General features: G+C 55.1%; 1 protein-coding gene across 1 annotated transcript; it reads left to right on the forward strand.

Moving 5' to 3' along the window:
• Positions 1–410: 410 nt before the first annotated feature.
• On the forward strand, positions 411–10,137 carry APLN (apelin). Its single transcript, XM_060086993.1, has 3 exons — positions 411–800; positions 6,785–6,956; positions 7,580–10,137. The coding sequence occupies exons 1-2, from the start codon at positions 734–736 to the stop codon at positions 6,949–6,951; spliced, it is 234 nt and encodes a 77-aa protein (XP_059942976.1). The 5' UTR covers positions 411–733; the 3' UTR covers positions 6,952–6,956; positions 7,580–10,137.
• The last annotated feature ends 12,971 nt before the right edge of the window (positions 10,138–23,108 follow it).

Below are 23,108 nucleotides of genomic sequence, written 5' to 3' on the forward strand. Positions count from 1 at the left end.
GGGTGAGTGGGGGCGGCGCCCAGGTTTCTTGACAGCTGTTTAAGGAAGCGTGGCGACAAAGGGTTAAGTGTGCCCCTCCACCGCCCCAAATGCTTCCTGTGTTTGAAATCCTTCAGGTCTCCAAAACCCTCTGGCCCCCGGCCAGGCGGGCATTGTCCGGGGAGCACTTGTGGGCTGTCAGAGTGGCCTCGCAGCCTTTGTTGTGGGACCACCTCGAGGTTCCCTCTCGCGCCCTGGCTGCGACTGCCCAGTGCGTGCCGGGAGGGGGGCGGTGCGGGAGGCTTGCTCCCTCTCCCTCTGCCCGGCCCCCCCTCCAGCCCTCCCGATGACCACATGACCAAGTGGGCTCGCGGCCAAGCCACAGGCTACAAAATGCAGCCCCTGGAGTGAGCGGGGCGCATTCCCGCTGGCAGCCTGAGCCACGGGCCGTTGGAGCCGCAGCCGAGCCGCCAGCCACTTGGAACGAGCTCGCCGCCGCCCCCGGAGCCGCCGAGGCCAGCTGGGCGGCGCTGCCCCGCGGCGGGAGAGAGGAGGCTGCGGCAGAGAGTAGGCGGCGGCCGGCCAGCCCGCGGCGCGGCCCGGGGCGTACCGTCTCGCGGCCCGGGAGCCACGCGAGCTTCGCGCCCGCACGCACGAGCCGCGACTCGCGCCTCCCTCGGCCTCCGGCCTCTCCGCCCCCACCCCCGCCCCCTGGCCAGGGCCGCGCGGCGGCGGCGGCGGCCAGAGGAGCAGCATGAATCTGCGGCTCTGCGTGCAGGCGCTCCTGCTGCTCTGGCTCTTCCTGAGCGCGGTGTGTGGAGGTGAGTGCGCACCCTCCCGCTCGCCCGCGGCCCCCTCGCCGCTCTCCAGGGCTGCAGCCCGCGCGCTCCCCGCCCTCCGCCCTGAAGATCGCGCCCTCTCCGCCTCCCGGGAGCCGGGCGCGAGCCGTGCAGGAGCCGCCACGCGCCGGGCCGCCGACGGACGGGGCGCCCGGGGCCAGGGACTCGCCGGCCGCGGGCACCTCTCCCTCCGGGGGGCTCGGCTCGTCTCGGCCTGGGGCATTACCTTCCGGCGCCTGGCCCCTCCAGGCTGCCCCTCGTAGTCCGAAGAGCTCAGGGCCGCAGGCGTGTGCCCTGTGTCCCGAGCCCCGCTCCCCACGTGGTGGAGGGTATGGGGGGGCACGTCCTGCTCCCCTCGTGGATCCTTGGAGGGAACTGACCTGAGGCCGGTGGGTTGGGCTCCTGCGTGGAAAGTTAGGGGCCGCCGGCCGGTCCGGGGGCCTGGGCCACTGGGGGATGATGATGTGCCAAGATGCAGACGTGACACTTGTTGCATAGGCAGGAGCGCGCCGCGGGGGAGGCGGCGTGGAGCCCAGCTGTGGTTCCTTTCAGCCTGCAAGTGAGCAGAGGCAGCCTCCCCCGGGCCGGGCCCGGCAGGGCCAGGTCAGGCTGGCCTCCTCCCTCACCCCCAAGTCCTGTCTGGTCTGCTCTCCTGCTCCCACGCAGAAGGCTCTCCCGGAGGCCTGCGTCCCACCCCAGGGACTTGAGTCTTCGAGATCCTGGCTCCAGTAACCCCTCTGACCCAGGCATGGTCATGCTTCACCTCAGTCCCCCTGTCTCCAGGCACCAAACCAGGAAACAGCACCTGACCCGATACCTCCATGCAGCTGGCCCCCACCTGCACCACACCCCCACCTGGCATACTTGGCACCGACTGGTGCTCCCTTGCCCTCCCCAAGCCTGGTCCCCACCCACATCCCAGCAGTCCCAGTCCGGGCTGCCTGTCCTCTGTGCGTCAGTGTCTCCTGGGGCTGCCAGCTCCCACCTCCAGCTGCCACAGTCCTGTGATCTGCCTGTCACTGCTGCCTGCCTGGCAACACAGAATAGGAAGGCCAAGACCAGGTGGACTAATGCCAGTGCCAGGCTTGGACTTACGGGGAGGTGGGAGCAGGGGCAAGGAGAGAGCAGGGCAGCAAGTTTCCTAGAGGAAGGGCCCAAGGCCCTACTTTGTTCCAGACCCTCCAGAACAGGATGCAGCCCGGGAGCCTCTGAGGGGCCTGGTGGGGCTTCCACCTCTCTCTTTGTAGGTCACCTCCTTTCTCTGCTCTTGCCTTTGGCACTGCCCTGGCCCGGGGAGCCCTGCCCAGCTTCTCGGGAAGGCGCACTGGCTGGGTCTGGCACTACCTGCCTTTAGCTAGCTGTCCAGTGATCTCTCTCTTCAGGCCTGAGCCCTGGCTCAGCCACCTCACTGGTAAGAAGGAAGCAGGCTTTTTCCTCAGAAACTCCTGTCAGGCAGGCAGTGGCAGAAAGAGAGCCAAATATATGAATGAAGGACACCACACGGGCCTGCCCTCCTGGAGCCTGCCGTCCAGGGCAGTTGGCGAGATAAGACATCCACAGGACACCACCCCTGGCAAACAGTGGTGCAGAGAGGGCATCCCAGAGGAAGCTGGGCCTACCTGATCTGCACACTTGCGGCTCCCCCAGAGCCTACGGGGAGACCCTTGGCTAACTGACCCGCACTCGGACCTTTTCAGGGTCCAGCTGTTGGGGCAGTACTGGTAAAGGGAGAGCCGGTTTCAAGGGGAGGGAGCGCTGCATCTGGCTCAGACCCTACCACGTCCTGCTTCAATTCACCCTTCTGCATTAGGTCACCTATCTCCACAGCCGGATCTGGGTAAATTCGTTGCCCTCACAGTTTGCTTAAGCCTAGCACTGGAAACTTCCAAAGCTCCCCCTGCCTCTCCACCCGCCCCTGCCACATCCCCCCACCCCACCCCCGCCCTCTCCTGGGGCCAAGGGGGCCACCTCTGTGCAGGCGGCCACCAGCCCAGGGTCTGGGGACACATGTCCTGCTCCTCCTGCCTCCTGTCCTGGGTCAGAACAAGGGACCTTTTCGGAACCACCTTGCCCTTGGCCCAGACTTGCATGTTCTCCCCAGCTAGAGTCCCCAGTCAGCTCCAGGCCTGAAATCCATGCTTCCTCAAGACACGCCGTGTCCTGACTTGGAATGCACTCCCGCCACCACACACAGACTCCTCCACTGCCTCCTGACCTGGGATACACTTTGTTCTTCTGAGTCTGAGAGCTGCTGGGCTAGGGCCAAGTAGCCCTTGGTCTTTGTCTGAGCACCTCTCTGTCTTTCCTTGTCCCCCTCCTGCCCTTCCCCGGCCCAAGCTGAGGCCTGCAGCCACAGTGACAGCGTGAGGACAGCCTCCTGGACCCCTCCCACTCAGGGAGGGGGCATCTCCACTCCATCCCCAATGCCTCAGAACTAAGCACCCAGGTAACCTGAGTCAGGCCTCTCGGCGGCAAAGGACTAATGCAGGTGAAGCGGACGACCAGGCTGCCAGGGCGTGATGTGTCCACAGCAGCACGGCTGGCGCGGGAAGACGGCTCAGGGCACTGGGCTGGGCAGACAAAGGAGGGGCGCTTCATCCTGGAGACACATGCAGGACCCCAGAGCAGTGGAGGGGACGTAGCCATTGCCACCAGGGCACTTGTGTGGGCTTTTAAAGCAATCACAAGACAGGCCGGACAGCAAGAGGAAAAAAAAAATGTTTCATTGCTAGTGAGGATGGCGTGTTCCTGAGAAGCGGCACACACCTCTTTGTGAACGGGCAGGGCTGGAGTTCAGATTGTGTGAAAAGCAAGCCCTGTTTACCCCTGCCTGCGCTTCACGGTGCAGGTGCTGTAGCTTCACTGCTGATGGCGCTTCGGTCCCTCTAGGCTCGCGACTTTTTGCAGGATTGCCCCAGCCTTCCTGAGTAGCAGATGCGTTAGAGGAAAATATTTAAGTATACTGGGGATGGCCCGTTTCTACAGGGGAATTCTTTTGTATAGCCAGGACCTCTGCAGTGATGAGAATCAAAAGCCTCTGATTTGTCCCTTTGGACAGGACAAAGCCAGGGTTTCAGGTGTCAGCTTATCTTAGGGTGAACCAGACTCAGAATCAAAAGTAGGAAACAGGTGGATGATGGAATCAGGGTGGGGGGAGGAGCTGAAGACTTCCGGCTACAAGGAGGACAGTAAGCCCCCCCCCCATCCAGTGGGATGCAAGGTGCCAGGGGCTTCTGGGTGACTGCTCTCCAGGGCCTGGCTGAGAGCTCGGTCAGCTTAGGTAGCTCTTCTCTGCAGCCCTAGAGTCTAGACGTCTCGCCGGCCAGAGTCTGAGCCCACCAGCCGTGTTCCTCATCCTGGCTCTGGGCCTCCCCTGTCCCTTAGGGACCCCTCCCCCGTCTCTTAGGGACCCCTCCCCCCAACAGCCCTCCCTCCCTGACTGCCACCACCACTCACAGTCCTGGGTCTCAGCATTTGGAGAGGATACCCTCCCCATCTGGGCACTGTACCTCTCTTCTCATGCCTGCTGTACCCCTGGGGCCATAGCCTGTGCCATTGGCCATCCCTGCAACACAGGAACCAAGACCTCACTGACACCTTCAAGGCCCTTAGGGTCCTTCCTTTTGCCTGGCCACACCCTCAGCACAGTCCTTTTTGCCCTGAGAGTTTCTCTGGTACCAACTTCTCATCAGTATCATTCCTGTCCTCTTGAGAGGGCAGAACAGCCTTGAGGGGACTTCAAAACACAAGGCAGAAGCTGAAGCAGCTGGGGTGGGGAGCTTAGTGCAGGGGCTTCCCTCCTCTCCCTCCCCGACCCAGCCCCTTTGCAGATGGCACTCAGAGGGTAGACCTATGGCAGGCGAAAGCAGCCTCCTTGCCCCTGTCCATACCTACTGCCCCAAAGTGCAAACACAACTCGTGTTTTAATTTACATTAGGTGATGGGTTTAGGGGAGGAGCTGACACAGTAACCCACCCCCGACCAGAAGCATGAAGGGTGGCTGGTAAACAGAGGGGTCCTAATGGGCCTGTGACGTTCTCTCTGGGAGGGAGGGTGGAGGGCTAGAGAGTGTGTGCGTGCGTGTCTGGGCGAGAGAGCGTGGCCAGCAGCAGGCGCCAGGGGCCTGGGCAGGGAGGGCCCTAAGGACAATCCTTGCCTGCGTTTGGCCCAAGAGGAGGATAAATGCCTGGAAATTGCGTGCAAGTGGAGGAGGAATCACAAGAACCAAACAGCCAAGGAAGGAACCGGAGCGTGGGGATGCTGGAGGCAGGGAGGAAGGAAAGGAAGAGCCGCCAGGGGCATGGTTGGGGGGCGAGCAGCCAATGGGTGGTTATATGGAAACTGTGAGCTAGTGGTGGAGACTCCTGGATGGATGGAAACAGGTTTCGAGAGACAGCGATATAGCTGGAGGCGAACCCGATGGTGTGGGGAGAGGGAGACTGGGATTCATGATCACTGGCCTCAGAAGCTGTGTTTCTGCAGACCAGCCCCATCCTGGGCATTGCACAAGCACTCTGCCCGTCTGCCTCCTGCCCAGCACCATCGCATCTCCCTGCTCTGCTTGCCTCTGGCGGCTAGCTTGTCTGTGGAGTGCCAGCTCGCCTGCCCTGGCTGGACTGCAGCCTCCATGAGAGGTGGCTGAGAGCTCGGTCAGCTTAGGTAGCTCTTCTCTGCAGCCCTAGAGTCTAGACGTCTCGCTGGCCAGAGTCTGAGCCCACCAGCCGTGTTCCTCATCCTGGCTCTGGGCCTCCCCTGTCTCTTAGGGACCCCTCCCCCCAACAGCCCTCCCTCCCTGACTGCCACCACCACTCACAGTCCTGGGTCTCAGCATTTGGAGAGGATACCCTCCCCATCTGGGCACTGTGCCTCTCTTCTCACGCCCAGGGGCCTCATCGTGTGTCTTTCCCTCATCGCACCCAGGAACACCCAGCACCACTTGGATTCTATTGGCAGGGCTTGGTCTGGCATCAGGAGGCTTCTCCTCTAAGCCAGATGTGGACAGATGTAGAGAAGAACCCCCTAGAGACGAAAAGGAGCCAGCTGGGATTGGAATGCAAGGGATTTGCATCAGGCACAGGATGGGGGTGTGATCCAGGGGTGAAAGGAGGTAGGGCAATGGGGGGGCGATACTAGCAGCCCACCCCCCTCCCGATGCACTTGCTGCTTCAGGTGACGTTCACTCATTTGTTTACTAATTCATTTGTACAATATTTATTGGCCTCTGAATCTGGTCACAGGCTGACTAGAACCCAGCATAAGGCACACAGAGTCAGAGATTTCCCCCCCACCCCCCCGCAAACAATCCCCCAGCCACACCCACAGGGAGGCCACAGGTGCAAGCGAACCCCAGGATGGCCAAACACTGATGAGATGCCCAGGGGTGAGGTATGAGAGCTCTAGTACTCAAAAGTGGGTCACCTGCGTATCAAAGGATGTACAATGACATCATGTTCCAGATTTGCTTTAAAATATCTCTGCAAAGAAAGAAACAGGAGAACCAAAGCATATGTAACTCCATCTGGATAACTGTTGAATCTGGGTGATAGGCACGTGATGGGGGGAGTTGTTTTCATTGAAATATTGTGCGTTTGAAATGTTTTGAGTGTATCAGTGACAAGGGTGCCGTGGGAAGGTATTGTCTGCTGTGCCCCAGCCTGAGTACAGGCATGATGCCCCAAGCTGCACCCCCCGATGATGTTCTGAGCACAGAACATGTTTGTGCCCATCAGAAACATGATAGGACTGTCAAAAGGACATCAAGTCAGGTGTATAATTTGCAAGTGTGAGTAGTGGGCTCTGTTTGCCCCAGGACAGTGTAAACATTGCAAATGGTTCATCGGTTCACTGATTGGAAGAGGAAAAACAAAAGCTCTGAGAGCGCCACCTCATGGAGAGACTGCCCCTCCTCTGGGGCCCTGGCCCATCTGCATCAGCCTTTGGGATAACAGGCTTTCTCCTTCCTGCAGGGCCCCTGCTGCAGACTTCTGACGGGAAGGGGATGGAGGAAGGCACCATCCGCCACCTGGTGCAGCCCAGAGGGCCGAGGAGCGGCCCAGGGCCCTGGCAGGGAGGTCGGAGGAAGTTCCGCCGCCAGCGGCCGCGCCTCTCCCATAAGGGCCCCATGCCTTTCTGAAGCAGGTACTTGAGCCTCTGGTCAGTGGGCGGCACAGAAAGGGCAGGGGAGGAACAGCCTGGAAGCTGGGTGGCCCTGCTGCTCACCGCTGGCCAGACACCTGCACCAGGCAGTGCCGGCCCCATGCATAACACCGGGGCTTACAGAGCACCTTCAGTTTAGACCGGAGACCAAGGCCGGAGAGGGGCTTGACACTCCCCAGGAGTTAGGTGCTGGCTCCCCTCCACTCTGCTGCCTAGGCCCAGCTGGAGTGTTATGGAAGTCCTGGGGGGGCCTTGATGAGCTGGGGAGAGGTGCCCCGGGGTATATGTGCAGGTGTGCGGTGTGGATCCTCACCAGAGGCGGGGAGGAAGGCAGGGATCCTTGGGGGTAGCCGCTAGCAGAGAACAGGAAGAGAGCTGCCCGGAGATGTGGGAAGGAGAGAGCAGGGCCTGAGCCTGCCCCTGAGGCCTGGCCTGCTGTCCTTCCCCCTGTCGCCAGGACAGAGTGGCACTGACTCAGTGGCCTGGGGCTTTAGGTTCAGGCTTGTGGGGCGGGCGGGTGAAGGCCCTCTCCTCTCCTGTCCTAGGCGGTTCCTTTGACCTAGGACACGTCAATGACCCCTCTCTGGTCATTTTTCCTCTTTTAGGACTGAAGGGGCCACCACGTGTCCGCCCCCTGTGATTCTCTCTACTCCTCCGTCGTCGATCGGCCTGCTTCTCTGGAGCCCTCCCATCCGTTCGCCTCATCTGGCCCCTGTTCTAGCTGCTGACGGTCTGGCTCTTCTCGCCCACCAGCCTCCCCGAATGGATTGGCGTGCTCCTGCCCCTAGCAAGGACTCATTCAGTGCCCCTTCGTGACTTGAAGACCCTGCACTGGAAGGCCGTCCTTCCTCTCCGCAGCCCTCCCTCTGCTCTAGTCCCTACCTCTTCTGTCCAATACCCTTCCTGCCTCAGGTATGCCCTGGGGGCCGGGTGGTACCCGCCCTTCTTTAATGGGCTCCAGCAGATTCCACAGTTTCGCATCAGCACTCCCCCCCAGGCCTCCAGAGGGGCATAGAGAGCAGAGCAATGAGAGACTTTAGCGACAGGGACCGGGTGGCTGGGATGCAGACAGGGTGCCCTGGGGGCATGGGAACGGGGGCTTGGCGATCTGGCGAAGGGGGAGTGAAGCACTGGAGAAGAGGAGGAATAGCTACTGTGGCCTCTTCCTCATCCCCATGTTTGGCCTGGTTGAGGAAGAGGTGAAGGAGGGGCCGTGAAGTCCTTTGTCACTTCTCTCGCCTCACTGTCCCTCCCACTCACTCCCGCCCCCCCCACCCCAGCTGGTTCAAGCTCCAGCTCAGGAGGGGAGGGTATGCGCCTCAGGTGGCTCTGTTCCCTCCCAGGAGCAAAAGCCAAGTAGGATGATTGGTTTTGCCAAGAATCACAGACGATCAGAGCCAAAAGGAACCTTGGAGTTCACTTAGCGCCACCTCCTTATGCAAACTCCTGCAGAAACAGAGGCTCGGAGAGGGATGGTGACCAGCTCAGTGCCGCTGCAGAGCCAGCGTGAGGGCTCAGGTCTCCGAACTCCCACGTGATGATGCCCTCTTCCTTCTTGATGATGTCTTCCAAACCTATTAAGTGCCTTTTCCCGGGCTTGGGGCTGGGGGTGGCCAGGAAGGGAGAGGGGGCCGGCTGTGAACTGCCCCATGGTGGGACGGAGCTGTTCCCTCCTGCCTGGCCTGCCCCTTCTGGTCCATTCCCCAAGCCGGCCTGGAAAGTTCCCTGACTGGCCAGCTGCCCCCATTCCTTGCAGCACTCCCAGACCCTGGGTATTTTCATAGGGGCAACTCAGGCACCGAGACTGCCAGGAATCAGGAGGTGGCCTTAACCAGTTGGACTCAATGGCTTTCCCTTCACGTTGACTGGAACTTCTTCTCCCAGTGGCCTTTCCCTGAGGAGGCAGGGAGTGGGGAGAAGAAGAAGGAAACAAAGAAGGGGTGGGGGAGGAAGGAAGGAAAGATGGGAGGAAGTGTAGATCTCAGCAGGCTTTCTTCTCAAAGGCCTCGTGGGAGGGAGAAAAGGGAAGACAGGAGCCTGATGGCCACCTATGTACGTGTGGGGCAGGGGGAGTCAGGGCCCCCAGAGTCCCAGAACAACCCCAACGTTTGCCTACCCGCCCCTCCCCCTTCCCTCCACTGCTGCTAACGCTGCTGCTGCTGCTGCTACTGCTGCTTTAAGGCCACCCTGGGGAGCCAGGCTGGGCACCTGCCGCCCCCCCAAACGCCCCTCAGCCCAGAGTGGGGTCTGGCCAGTGTCCAGAAAGCCTCTTCTGCCACGGATGTCCCCACTGGGGCTGGGCCTTATTCCCCCTCTTCCTTTCTGCATCTCCTGTCGCATCAGTTGCCCAGCCCAGGGGGAAGGGCGGGGGTGGGCTGTGGGCAGCGGGAGAGGGACGGCTGGGAAAGTCTGGTGACACAGGGCAGTGGAGGTGCTGAGGGGCCGTCTTATTTAAAGTGGTTGTGTATGATTCTTATACTAATTTATACAAAGTTATTAAGGCGCTTTTCATTAAGAAATCGTCCCATTCCCCTAATTGTGTTCACTGTGTTTGTAAAGATTGTTCAGTGTAAATATGTCTTTATAATAAAAAGTTAAAAGCAGACAATTCGCCCTTACTCTTGGAGGTCACGTTCAGGAGGGGCACACCTCTCTGCTGAGATCCATGGTCCCCCCCCCCCCCGCCCCGCAACCCCGCACCCATGAACTTCATGTGCAGGGAGGGAAGTGCCTGCCTCCTAAATCGGTTCCAGGTCCAATGGCTTCAAACTAATTTGCCACAAACTCACAAAAGGAATCTCTATGCTTAATGACCAGTTCACATAAAATGCAGTCCACTTTTAAGTGTTTTGGCATCTGAGTGTCCTAATTTTGTTTTTTTTTTGCAGTGTCCTTTGAAGGATCTTTAAAAAAAATTATTTAAGAACATTCTGATTAAAGGTGGGATTTCTACTAAAAGTTGTTTTATATCCTTGGTGTGCATCTTCTTCTATTTTTATCTACTTTTGAACACTCTCGGGACTTTTTAGCCAGTTGCCTTTCTTGAGAAATGTTCTGTTTCCTGCAATAAATACATTTGTTAATGACTTTGTATGTATCATTTTACGTTTCACAAAGTAGTTGCTTGATGCACGAGATAGCCTGAGAAATAAAATGCAAGGAGTTTGATGCAATTCTGCCCCATCTGTCTCACTTCCTCACGCTTGTTGTCAAAATGCCAACATCTTGGAGAACAGGAAGGAACATTGGGTACATGCTAATTTGGTTAATCAACTCATTAGGTGCACACAGGTATACACGATCCAGAGTAAAACCCAGCAAAAAGGAGACAGGAGTGATCCAAAAAGTGCATTCGATAAATCTTGTGGGAAATTCCACAGATTTGACAAGTATTCAGTTCTAGAAATATACAATTTGAAGAAAGGGTCTTCAGACACTTGCTAAAAAGTCATGAAACTGCTCAATGAAAGATAAAATAGAAAATGCCACCCACAAGCGTACACAGCAATCTTATCATTGACAAAATGTTGCAGATTGTGACATATAGTGAGTTAAAAATATGACATTGTGTTGGAACTGCCTCTTAGGAAAATTGGTACAAAAATGCCTTCTTTCAAAATTACTACTTTGACTTTTAGGCAAACTGGTTGTCAGAGGAACTGGTTTTAGGCAAGGAGGTTTTGGGCGGGCTGGCTTTATGCTGATTGGTCTGTTACCGCCCTAATCACCCCCAAAGCTCTAATTTCACAAGAAACCAAGGAGAAGGGGCCGGGGGCAGGGCAGGACAACTTAATACTGATCCGTGAGTGTGTAGCCCTTTAACAGTTTACGGAGCTCTTTTTAAAAAATATCAACTCATTTTATTATCCTAACAACTGGGCGACACAGATCCCTGTTTTACAAATGAGAAAACAGGCTAAGAGAGTTGAAGCAACTTGCCCAAAGGCTCACAGCCGGTAAGTGAATCTAAAATCTGTACTTTGAATTCTAGAATGTAAACTCTTTCTATGGTACTATGGAAGGTCCCCTAATTAGAGAGAAGACTTAAGTACAAAATGTACTTAAATCCCAGTAAGTGCACTGGAAATAGGTGGCGTGGTGTGGACTGGTGGGGTCAGAGAAAGGCTCACGGAGACACCAGCTTACACCGGCCCCAGAAGACCCAGTTGCCTTTGGTTAAGTTGGCAGGAGGATGGTGCACAGTGGACGGGGGGACAAGGAAGGGGAGTTGCCACCAGTGTCCTCCAGGCATATGTAGTCACTGTATGCAAGTGGGTGGAGGCAAGTCTGACCTCCTTGGGGCAGAGGATGAGGGGAAGGAAAGCTGGTGGCTTTCTGTAAAGATAATTAGACATCAAACCAAAAGAAGGCAGGACATATGGGTTGGCACCATTTGGAGATATCTTGACCAAATAAATACAATATAATCAGAGTAGGGGGCTGTTTTTGAAAATACAGAGGGAAAAAAGAAAAAGGAGTTCACTTTTTGTTCACTGATTACTTCTGGACCAAGACCTGGAAGGGTTGGGGGTGGGGTGGGCAGATGAACCTGAAAAACAACAGCGCTTCAAATCCACCTAGAAATTAGGCAGCCCCTGAAATGAAAGAGATAAGGGAGGCAAACAGACTCAGGCCACACACAAGGCTTTTCAGGACCCCAGGCGTGGTATAAAATGAGCCATAGCTACTTAGATGCCTAACATTTCAGATTCTCCCACAAGTCCTGGCTGACCCAGGCAGCCATTCTGAGGTGCTTATAGAATTCTATTTTTCACGCCTGAAGGTTATTCAACTGAAATTTCTCAACCCCAGATTTCTGACCAGAATGGGCCTGTACCAGCTGACTGCCAAAGGGAATGGCAGAGAAGATCTACCATCTTCTTTTCTGGTCCTAGAAGGGGCTACTGACTCAGCCAGCGTTTTTCTGGAACCCCCCCCCCCCACCAAGTGGAAGATGTCTCCAGGGTTCCTTTGAAAAACCAGTTTTCCTACATACTGACCAGTGCTCAGAGAGGGACACCCCCGGCTTGCTGCCTTGGACTTCAGTCAAAGGCCGGAGCTGCATCTAGGACATTTCCTTGCATGTTTCAAATCAGGGATCAGCAAGCTTTTTCTGTAAATCGACTTTGCAGTCTGTGAGGTCTCTGTCCTAAGTACTCAAGTCAGCCATTGTCTTGCAAAAGTGGCCTTAGACAAAATGTAAATGAACCACTGTGGCTGTGTTTACAAAAACAGATGGCAACCCTGTCTCATGTGAAGCACTGGCAAGCCCTTCAGCTGAGCCCTTGAACCCTTGCCTGCGGCCCGAGGAGAAGACTTCCTTTCTGCAGCAAGGTCTAGAATTAAGAGAATTTAATAAACTGCTTATGAGCTGCTTTCTGTGCCATGCTATCTGACAATAATTATACTAACAGAGGGCTTTCCCTGGAAGGGGAAGTCTGGAGTCAGATCAGGGTTCAACTCCCAGCACCACCGTTTACTTCTCTGTGAGACCTGAAAGCCGGTGTCTCCATGAGCCCCATTTCCGCAGCGGGCAGGATACTCTGTCTGCTTGTGAGCGCTGTGGTCAGGACCAAATGCGATGATGCAGGTCTAGTGTTGGGCACAGTGCCTGGCCCATGGTGTGTGCTCCCTAGTGAGAGGTAATATTATGCCCACTAAGCCACACTCTAACCCTGAAAGGTGGACAGGGCAGTCATCATTGTCCCCAACTTATAGATGGAACAACCGGCTCAGGGAGGTCAAGTCACTTGTTCAGATTCACAGAGCCACTAACTGGCTAGCGAAGCCTCAAAGCCGGCTCCATCCTCAGCTCGCTAGGAGTCTGCTTCCCCAATCCGAGTGTGCCTGGGGCACTGGAAATTTCCAGTCTCCTAGACAACCCACAGGGCCTCCCCAGGGACAGATGGCCCTCAGCACTCTCCCCCGTGGCAGCGTTAGCTTGGGCAGCACCCGATCCTGGATTTTGGGGCCAGGCACTTGCTCCAGGAGACCTGCCTGGCCCTCAGGTTCCTTTCCACCTGAGGCCAGGTGCCCAGAAAGCTGAGTTCAGTCCTGACTCTGCTTCTGCCCAGGGCTGGCCGTGGAAGGGCCCCTTGGCCCCTTCTGGATCTCAGCCTCCTCACCTGCCTGGCCGCCTGGAAGGAGTGGGTGGGTGGGAAGCAGCTGCTTGTGCTCAGGGCTTTGCTGGGGTTCCAGCAAACAGTGAGGCTGCTTCAGGCCACTCTCCAGAGGGAATCAGTGCTCTGGGAGAAGAAACAGAAGAAACGGTGGGAAACGGGACCCTTGGCCAGTGAGGAAAGCCACCACTGGGTTACGTGGGTCTGCCCAAGCTTCTCCTGGCCCCAGAGGCTGCTGGGACCTCCATTTCATACTTCCCCCATCTTGCAAACCAAATGCTTTCTGACCTTCCCAGTGGCCTGAAGCTAGTGGCTCAGCACTCGGGATCCTAAACCCAGCTTGGCCTGTAACTGGCTGTGTGACCCTAGGCAGGTCAGTTCATCTTTTGGGGGTTCCAGTCCCCCCTCATCTATTTTCATAGGACAACAATCTCTGCTTTCCCTACCTCAGACTTACAGAATCCTAGAAGGGCAGAGCTGGCAGGCTCCTGGGAGGCCATTCAGTCTCCTGAGCCCCTTAATTTTTACAGACCTTTGACAGAAGAAAGTCGGGCTCAGAAAGGGAAAGTGACCCACTTAAAGGGACATAGCTAGATGATACTGACAGACACGACTCGACAGGTAGGGAGCAAATGCTTCCTGTGTGCCAAGCACTGTTCCGAGCACATCGCCTGTCCTGGCTGAATTAGTCCCCATTGCAACCCCATTTTATAGCTGAGGAAACTGAGGCGCAGAGAGGCTAAGTTTGTCTGAGCATCTTCTGTGGAATGTAATGGAATGAGGGGACCAAGGTGACATTGCTTTAAAGCAAGGTGAAGGCAGTACTGAAGTGCCAAGCAGTCACTCAAGGGCTGCCGTCCCCTCCCGGCTATGGCAAGGGCTTCACTCAGGCACCCTCAGTCTCAGGGCAGCAAAAATGCTCGTATCTGTGGGACCTGGGAGGCCGGCGTGGCCGGAAAGAAGCCTTCTTCCCATCTAGGCAGGGGTGTCTCTGGCTCCCTCCCCAGCAAGTGTGGGGATAGGAGCCGGTGACCCTGGCATAGTTTCATCCCCCTGTCTCTAGACCCCCAAATTTCCTCACAGCCTCACCTCCTTGGGAACTCCTAAGCCCTCAGGTGTGAGGGGTGTGAAAAGATAAAGGAAGGTAAAGTGGGAGGGGAGAGAGCACACAGGGATGGGGGGGAGGAGGTGTCTCAGGAGGGAGGGCTCACCTCTTGGTCCCTTCCACCTCCATCACCTCAGAGATCTCAGACGCTGCTTTTCCCAGGAGTTTCAATCTCAGTTTCCTCCTACCCCACCCCAAGGTGACTCTGGGCTAGTCCCCAGCCCAGCTCTATAGCCCTCTCCACCCCCACCCCTGCTCCCACATTGCCTGTCAAGTTTCAGATCCCATGCCTTAATGCAAGTTTCAGAAGTAGCTCCACCTCCCCTCAACCTAGGCTAACATTTTCAGAACCCAAGCACAAGAAAAGGGCATTCTGCCTGCACAAAGACCAATTCAAAAGAATCACTCTCCTGGACAATGAGCTAAAAAAAAAACACCTACTCTGTGTAGGACAGTATGTGAGAGACAGCAGAGAAGACTCGATCCTCACCTTGCCTCTGGGAGGCTCAAGGGACGGGTGCGTGGCGAGGGTATGACAGCCCTTGCTGCCTGGTGCCCTCTATACCGGTCCTAGCTGCTGCCCTGGCCCCAGCAGGAGTGTGAGGGAGTGAGCATCATATGTATCTTTCAGGAAGCAGAGGCTGGGAAAGCCTCAGCCCAAGTCACCAAAACCCCATTTCCCAGTGCACCTCTAGTCTCCCCAGCCTTCCCTTCCCTGGTTCTCTGCCTCCCCTAATTCCCCCAGTCTTTCAAGTGCCAGCTAAGGCCGCCTCCGCCATGAAGCCTTACCGGATGCTCCTCCAGCTCTGAAGGTCACAGGCAGGTGATGCCCAGATGGGAACCCAGGCTTGTTCTCCCACCAAAGCCCATGTCCTTGCCAAGCATACACCTTCTTGCCAGACTGAGCATGGCCTTCAACACAATGGGGGTGACGATGCCCAAAATGATGACTGACGGGGGCATCTAATGATCGCACCTTCCGGCCAGGGATCTGGAGGCTTAAAAATCCTGGCTCCTCCAAGTACTAAGCCTGGGTCACACTTCACCTTTCTGGGCTTCAGTTTTATTGTTTGTAAAATGGAAATAATAATCCTTAGCTTCCTCACAGGCTGGTGGAGGCTGAAGTGAAGTTTCTGAAGTGAAAAGGTTTGGTACAGTAAAGAAGTGATGCAGGTGTGAACAGTGTCGACCTCAGAGGGTGCCCGGTTTGCATGTGAAAGTGCTTTGTCATCTGCAAAGGGCCATAGAAATTCATTTCTCAACATTCAACAAATGCCTTTGAGCGCCCACTCTGTGCCACATTGCTTACAACCTGGTGAGGGAGATCCGATGTTATTCAAAAGCCACAAAGGCTGGTCTGACCAGGACTGTGGTCAGGGCTCTGGGGACAAGCACAGGACTCTAGGAAGTTTATCGCGGGGAGAGTGCAGGATCCAGATGGGGAGGAGAATCAGAGAAGCTTCCCTGAGGAGAAGTGTGTGGCGGGAGATGTCAGAGTGAATAAAGGTAAAGCAGGAGAAGGGAAGTCTTAGGAGACGGAGCACATGGCTTGGGTCCAAAGGCCAAGGAGGGAGTAGTGTGCATGTGTGATTTCTTCTTCTTCTTCTTTTTTTTTTTAATGAAGATATACATATCTCCTTTTTTTTTTGGCCAGATCTCAGTTCCCCTACCAGGGATTGAACCCAGGCCACGGCAGTGAAAGCACCGAGTTCTAACCACTGGACCACCAGGGAACTGCCCATGCTCTTTTTTTTTTAAATTAATTTATTTATTTTTGGTTGCGTTGGGTCTTCGTTGCGGTGCACGGGCTTCTCACTGCGGTGGCTTCTCTTGTTGTAGAGCATGGGATCTAGGCACGTGGGCTTCAGTAGTTGTGGCTCGCGGGCTCTAGAGTGCAGTCTCAGTAGTTGTGGCGCACGGGCTTAGCTGCTCTGCGGCATGTGGGATCTTCCCGGACCAGGGCTCGAACCCATGTCCCCTGCATTGGCAGGCGGATTCTTAACCATTGAGCCACCAGGGAAGCCCCCCATGATTTATTCTTAAACCCATTTCACAGACAAGAAGTGGGGCCTGAGAGTGGCTATGCCTCGCAAAATGAGAGATTCCATTCAACTCCTGTGTGCTGGCTGATTCCCTTCCGAGCTCTCTGCTAGGCAGAGAGACAGCCCAGCCCTGCTATGGTAACTAAAACATCCTCTCCTGGTAACTTGCCCAAAGCTCTATTGATTTCATCAGCTGGGCAGGAGGGGCTGAGGCCCCACACCCAGGGGACTGGGTGGCTGGGTGCGCCTGGGCCAGCTCACAGGCTGGCTGGACACTGTACAACTTCTTAGAAGATGTTCCACTTTCCTTGGGCTCCGCCTCCCTGTCTCCTCCAGGCCCCTTAGTCTTCCGGTGAAATTCAGTGTGGCGTGAGAGGCTTCCCCCTGCTGGCTGAGCCTGGGAATGGCAGGGACTTCTCACGGGCCACCTCAGCTGTCCTGTTCCCCAGAAGGTGTGAGGAACGGCAAAGACCAAGGTGTGTGTGGAGGGGCAACCGATTGGAGTTAGTCAAAGCTGACTCTTTTAGTTGCTTGTGCTTCAGGACTCTGAGTCTGTGAATGACGTTGTGGGTGTGAGTGTGGATGCCCCATGACTTGAGAGGGTGTCTACAGGTCATGGGCACATGTGGGCTGTGTGTGTGAACACTGACTGGGCAGGTATGTGCATTTGCTCCACGGCGTGCACTGTGTTTACAGCCTGTGTGCATGCTACCTGCTGTGCGTGGTAAGTGGCTGGGGGGAGGAAGAGAAATTGCCACCCAATGTGCCGGGGTGAAATTCTCCAGCTTGTGGCTGCAAAGGGCAGCAGCCAGCTCTCTGAGTCCAGGCCAGGCCCTGTTTGCATCCTTACAAGACTTTCCTAGGCTGTTTGGCTCTCAGGCTGTCCCAAAGAGCATTTCCTTCAGTTCTCCCACTTTTCCTCCTAGCAGGTACTCCCCGACACCCCCGCAGCTACTGGAGGAATCTCCTCTGGAGGCAACAGCAAACCTGATTTCTGCATGTGCTCCTGGGAGAGGCCCAAAGGAGCACCCCGACACTTGCCAAGGCCCGCTCCACAGGTGCTCTTTTCCTGTGTGTGCTAGTGCAGACTTCCTGGGTGAACTGTCTGATCAGTTGGCGCCCATGCCATGCTGGTTATTAAAGATTTTCAATCACCCCTGTCTATTTCCTACACTCCAGGTAGTATATATATATATATATATATATATATATATATATATATATATATATATATATATATATATATATTTAAATCTGGAGCTTCAGGAGACCATGAGTTAGGGTATTACTCTTGTTCTCCAGCCTAACAGAAAGTTTTTTTTTAAAACAATCCTCTTGTTCATCGCCTCTCCAAATGGCATGAAAACACTAGTCCACCTTACTAGTCTCAGCAAGCAAAATCCCTTGGTCAGGCCATCAGCCATCAGTGAAATACTTGTGCCATTAGGTTGAGAACAGAAATGTCAGATCAGAGTCTAATGACTCCCTTGGACTTTGCCCAAACACCCAGCTTTCTGAGTGAGATCAAAGGGATGGGAGCTCGGAGGATTCAAGCTGAGGTTCCAGGAAGTACTCACGAGCAGGCCTAGCCTTGTCCTTTGCCCATGGGTAGTGCGCACCAGCCACACCCGCGGCATTTCTAGGAAACACCCTCTTCTGCTCCCTGGGCTTCAGCCTCAGCTCCTCCTGGGAGAAAGGCAAACAGTGGGGAGCTGCTCTCCACAGGTTACTGCTGGGCAGGGCTCCTCCTCTGCCCGCCCCATGACTCGCCCCTTCCAACTGCCATCCTCCCCATATGGCGGCCCTGGGGACCACCAGGCAGTGTGATAGAGGGGAAGTTCCATCCCAGTTCTGCCACTTGGTAGCTGTGTCACTCTCCCCCTCTGAGCTTCGCCTCCCTTATCTATAGCATGTGGAGGATCATTGCACCTCTTGAGTCGTCTTGAAGCTCAACTGAGACACTGATTCCAAAAGCACTTTGAGTCAGAAACCATTGCTTGAAGCATGTAAGGGGTGAGTGCTTCCCTCAGCCAGCTCCCCAGCCAGGCAGTCTCACCCCTGGCAGAATCCTTTTTTTATCCCCAGGGGCTCAGGAAGATTTGTAACCAACAGTCATATGGAATCCTGGGGTTGTCAGGGACCTTAGCTGAGCCATCAGTAGATAATACAAGCTACTATTTATTGAACACTTATTATATGCTAGGTACTGTTCTAAGTGCTTTACATATATGATACTCATTTAATCCCAACAACCCCACAAGGTAGAAACTCTTATCATTCCCATTTTATAGACATGGAAACCAAAGCTCAATAAGCTTAAGAAAATTGCCCAAAGTCACACAGTTAGTCAATTGGGCCAAGATTTGAAGCCTGGCAGTCAGTCTCCAGAACCTGTGCTCTTAATCATTGTGCTCTACAGTCTATATACAATCGTCACGGAGCAGTTGTTTTGCTTCTGCTTGCATACCTCCAGCGATGGGGAGCTCATTACTTCCCAAGGTAGCCTATTCTGACTTCACACAGCTGTGGCTGCTAGAATCTTCTTGCATGTCTGGCCAAGCATTTGGTGAGCCAGTCCACACAAAGATCCCGATTTTCTGAAGACTCGAGCAAGGTGTAGGTTAAAAACAGGAGACTACAGAAAGCATATATTCTCCCTGTACCCCCGGACACACACAGACTATCTGATTCCATTCCCTTTGGCATGCCAATACCTTCTCCTCAAATGGAGACTGAAGCAGTAAGTAGGATAGTTACCCCCATCTCATTAGTCCTCTTTCAAATGGGGTGAGTGAGTGAGCAGATGGTCCTATAGTTAGAGGCCAGGACCTACACAGAACTCATTGTATTAATAGGTAGTCAATAAATGAATGAATGAATGGACAAGTGAATGAGGCTCACAGCCTCCTTTCCCGCCAGCCTCAATCTCCTGGAAGAGTTAGTTTTGCATTGTGCTTTGAGATCCTTAAAAAGCACCATTTCCATGGTAACAAAGCATATAGATCTGCCACTCTGCAGGGCCAAATTCTTTCCTGTCACACTGACTCTGCGCTTGCCCCAGAAAAGGTCCTAAACTATCTTCAGTGCCCATGGAGTGGGTCACTGTCAACTGGGAGGCCTGAGGAGTGGGCCTGCCATGGGCGGATCCCCCAGCGCACATCTCCTCGGGGGAAGTTCCTCGGCTGATCGACCTTGCTGGGGTTTCCATGGTAACAACACTAGGCTAATGGGTTGCCAGGGTGATGGTGCAATACTGCTAAGATTGCACGGGACCGGACCACACAGGGCCACCGAGTTGAAAAGATGCTAATAACACCTTTCTGAGTCTCCATGGCAACAACACTCAAGCACCGGGTAGGCTTTGTCCCAAATGCAGATGAGGCCCCCACCCACCACACTCAGCAAGAACACCCTGGGAGGCAGGCCACTGGCCCAGTGTCCTGGGGCTTGGCTCCTGCTGTTTCCCCCCAAGGGGAAGAGTAAGCTGGTCAGGGCTTGTTCCCCCTCAGAGGCCCCCTCTCTGCCCCAGGGCCCCTCACCATACTGCTTTGGGACGTCTGGCTGAAGCGACCAGTGTTTGGGCCATTGGGACTGTCAGGGAGAAGGGCCAGGGCAGGAAGAGGGCTCGGGCTGGTTTTGCATGGGAGAAAATGGAGTTTGGGGTTGGGGACATCTGCTGGTGTGGCTGCTGCCACCCTCTGGGGCTGAGGAAGCAGCCAAGGTGCCATCCCCCCCCCAGCAAATCCAGGAGCGTGAGGCCAGAGTTTTCACACTACTTTTAAAGCTGTGGCACATATGAATTCCATCAAAGCAGGATTGGGGGGGGGGTGTCCCTTATTCAGTCTTATCCCTCTCCTTACCACAGTGTCTCCTGAGGCACCTAAGCTTCTGTGGAACATAATCTGAAAAACCTCTGGCTTAGGCCAGTCCAGATGGAAAGACTAACTGGGGACCAGAGAGGGCAGGTGACTTGCCTAAGGACACACAGGGCCTTAGGGCAGGCCCCAGTCATTAGCCAGGGCTAAAACCCAGGACTCTCCTGCTGGTAAGTCCACTCTCAATAAACCAGGGTGTTATGAACCTCTGGTGAGCTCTACCTTGGGCTCTTCGAATTCTCAAGGACCGCTGGGGCTTCTGTCTTTCTACCTATTCATGGAGGTTATAATAAGGATCTGTAGGGACAAGCAAAAATGCTTAGAACGGACCCTCCAAATTTGACATTTCTGAGCACCGACTTTGTGCTAGGCATTTTGCTAGAACATGTTTTCTGTGCTAGATGTCATCTTTTTTTTTTTTTTTTGCGGTACGTGGGCCTCTCACTGTTGTGGCCTCTCCCGTTGCGGAGCACAGGCTCCACACCTGCAGGCCCAGTGGCCATGGCTCACGGGCCCAGCCACTCCGCGGCATGTGGGATCTTCCCGGACTGGGGTACGAACCCATGTTCCCTGCATTGGCAGGCGGACTCTCAACCACTGCGCCACCAGGGAAGCCCTTCTGTGCTAGATGTCATCTTATTTCTTTATAACAAACTATTTAGACAGGCACAATTCTCTTCATTTAGCAGATGAGAAAACGGAAGCTTTGGGGTTAACTGAAGATTGGGTCTATTAAACTTGGAGCATCTCTTCAGCAGGGACGCTGCCTTACTAGCTCCAGCAGGGGATTCTGGGATGAATGCTGACCACGGTCTATCTCTGGTGACATTGAGCTGAGGCAGGCGGATGCATTCAGAGCATTAGAGACCCCTTATCACCTGCCCCCCCCAACTAAAACCACATCTAACTCTGCTGCATCAGGGATGACTGGACAGCAAAACCAGTCTCAAAGGCCAGACTGTGTTATTCTCCACAACCCGACACAGCTGCTGGCCACAACAGGCAGAACATCTTGTGAGTTGGGATGGGGGTGGTGGTGATTCCTAGTTGCTATGGAAACTCAGGGGGAGGTGTCATGAGCACCGTGTCCATCACGTGGAAGGCCTGGGCAGCAAGCAGATGGAGTTACCTCCCCAGCTGGTGGCCAGGTGGGTGTGGCCCCCCCTTTGTCTGCCCCCAGGAACTGCCTGAGTGTACTGGCTGCAGCCAGAGGTTTTCCAGGGCTTCACTGGGGCTCAAGGGGCACTGCGCTCTCTCAGGGGACACTTGTCCCCTTGGCCATCCTTTCTCTCCTTTGGACTCCGTCTCCTGGAGGATCCCTTTCCCTCTGACTCCGCCTGCCTCACACCTCTCCTCCATGGCACGACTTCCCTCCTTCGCTGGAGCTTGTCTGCATTTGCTCTTGCTGTAGTGGGAGCCTGGGGGTCTGAGCCCTGACTCTGGGTCCCAGCTCTCTGACTCACTGACTGTGTGTTCCCAGGCGAGTCAGCTGACCTCTCTGGGCCTCAGTTTCCCTCTCTGTAAACTGGGCTGTGGCAAGGATCAAACAAGGTCTCAGCTGAAAGAGTCAAGTTCTCGGGGAGACCTTCCCTGGCACGCTAGACAGGGGCTTGGACTAGATCTAGGTTTGGTCGCTCTTTGGTGTCCCCATGGCCCCCTTAATGCTGCTCTGCTGGCCTCTGTCCCACAGTGGTGTCACTCCTGACTAGCTACTCTCCCTCTCTAGGCTGGGAGCTCTGTGACTGAAGGGACAGGCCTCTCTGGCCTATGGCAGTAGCCCCTGACTCATGCACAGTCACATAGTAGGTGCTTCATAAGTGTTAAAGAAATGAAGATAATGACAAACAGCCCTGTACATCCTGCTTCCTCTCCTTTTCACACTTTCCCACCCTGGCACCGTCTCCTTAGGGCGCTGCTGTACCTACAGCCAGAAGGCTGGGTAGTCTAGCCCTTAGGGGTGCAGGCATTGAAGCCAGATGGTCACTATCAGCTGTGAGACTCTGGGCGAGGTCCTGAACCTCTCACGGCCAGTTTCCTGATCTGTAACATGGAGGTTGATAGTGTGTGTGTGTGTGTGTGTGTGTGTGTGTGTGTGTGTGTGTGTGTGTGTGTGTGTGTGTGTGTGTGTGTTTCTAATACTGCTCGGCACCAAGCGAGTGCTCAATAAAAATTAAAGGGAAAGCAAGGAGGGAGCTCTCCACCCCAGTTAAGGGTGGGCATCCCCCCCTGTAAACCCCCCTCCTATTGTCCCCACCCCAGTTTCTAGTCAGAGTTGTGTCCCATGGGAAGAAAGCCCAGCCAGGCTATTCCAGTCCCTCTGATGTGAGCCTAGCAAGATTCAGAGCAGGGCTGAGTTTTATACCCCTATGGCCTGGTTCTTCCCCTACCCCTGCAGCAAGAATCACTCATTTGTTTACCATGCATTTGTGAAGCACCTACTGCATGCCACTCCGAGGGCTTCTCAAGCATTGCTTATATGAGTTCCTTCACACTCTGCTTAGAACTCCCACCTTAGCTGCCCGCAAGTCTCTTCTCCCTTAGCATCGCGCCTCCCTCGGACTATGGCCCTCCCCCTCAGCCACTCAGTGGTCTGGGACTAAACCCCTCCCTCTCCTGTACCTCAGTTTCCTTATGTAAAAGATGAGGCTCTGGAAGATCTCTGAGGACCCTTGTAGCTCAGGTGGTTCCAGATGGCGGGGTGTCATTGCCCTCTTGTCCCAGAGCCAGGGTGAGTTGTGTGTGTCCTGGGGCTCACCAAGGGCAAGACTTGGGTTCCCTGCCTGCTGCGAGAGACACAGCCCCTTGTCCCAAGGTGCTCCAGGTCTCCTGGGGAAGGGCTAAGGCCATGGTGGGGAAGGGGGTGGGGCAGGAGGCCAAAATTCCCAGTGGGAGGCCACCGTCTCCCCAGTGAGTTTCCAAATGTAGCCAAAGTCTGGAGAGCCAGCTGCATTGAGTGGCTGAGGGAGGAACTCATGGGGACAAGCCCTCCGCAG

Source organism: Mesoplodon densirostris, chromosome X (genome assembly GCF_025265405.1).
Source record: "Mesoplodon densirostris isolate mMesDen1 chromosome X, mMesDen1 primary haplotype, whole genome shotgun sequence".
In the NCBI taxonomy this organism is placed as follows: Eukaryota; Metazoa; Chordata; class Mammalia; order Artiodactyla; family Ziphiidae; genus Mesoplodon; species Mesoplodon densirostris.

Bases quoted from the DNA above. Each gene is read 5' to 3' on its own strand.
- APLN (XM_060086993.1), top strand. From the start codon at position 734: ATGAATCTGCGGCTCTGCGTGCAGGCGCTCCTGCTGCTCTGGCTCTTC. The intron at 801-6,784 runs GTGAGTGCGCAC...TCCTTCCTGCAG, and splicing joins CCTGAGCGCGGTGTGTGGAG to GGCCCCTGCTGCAGACTTCT.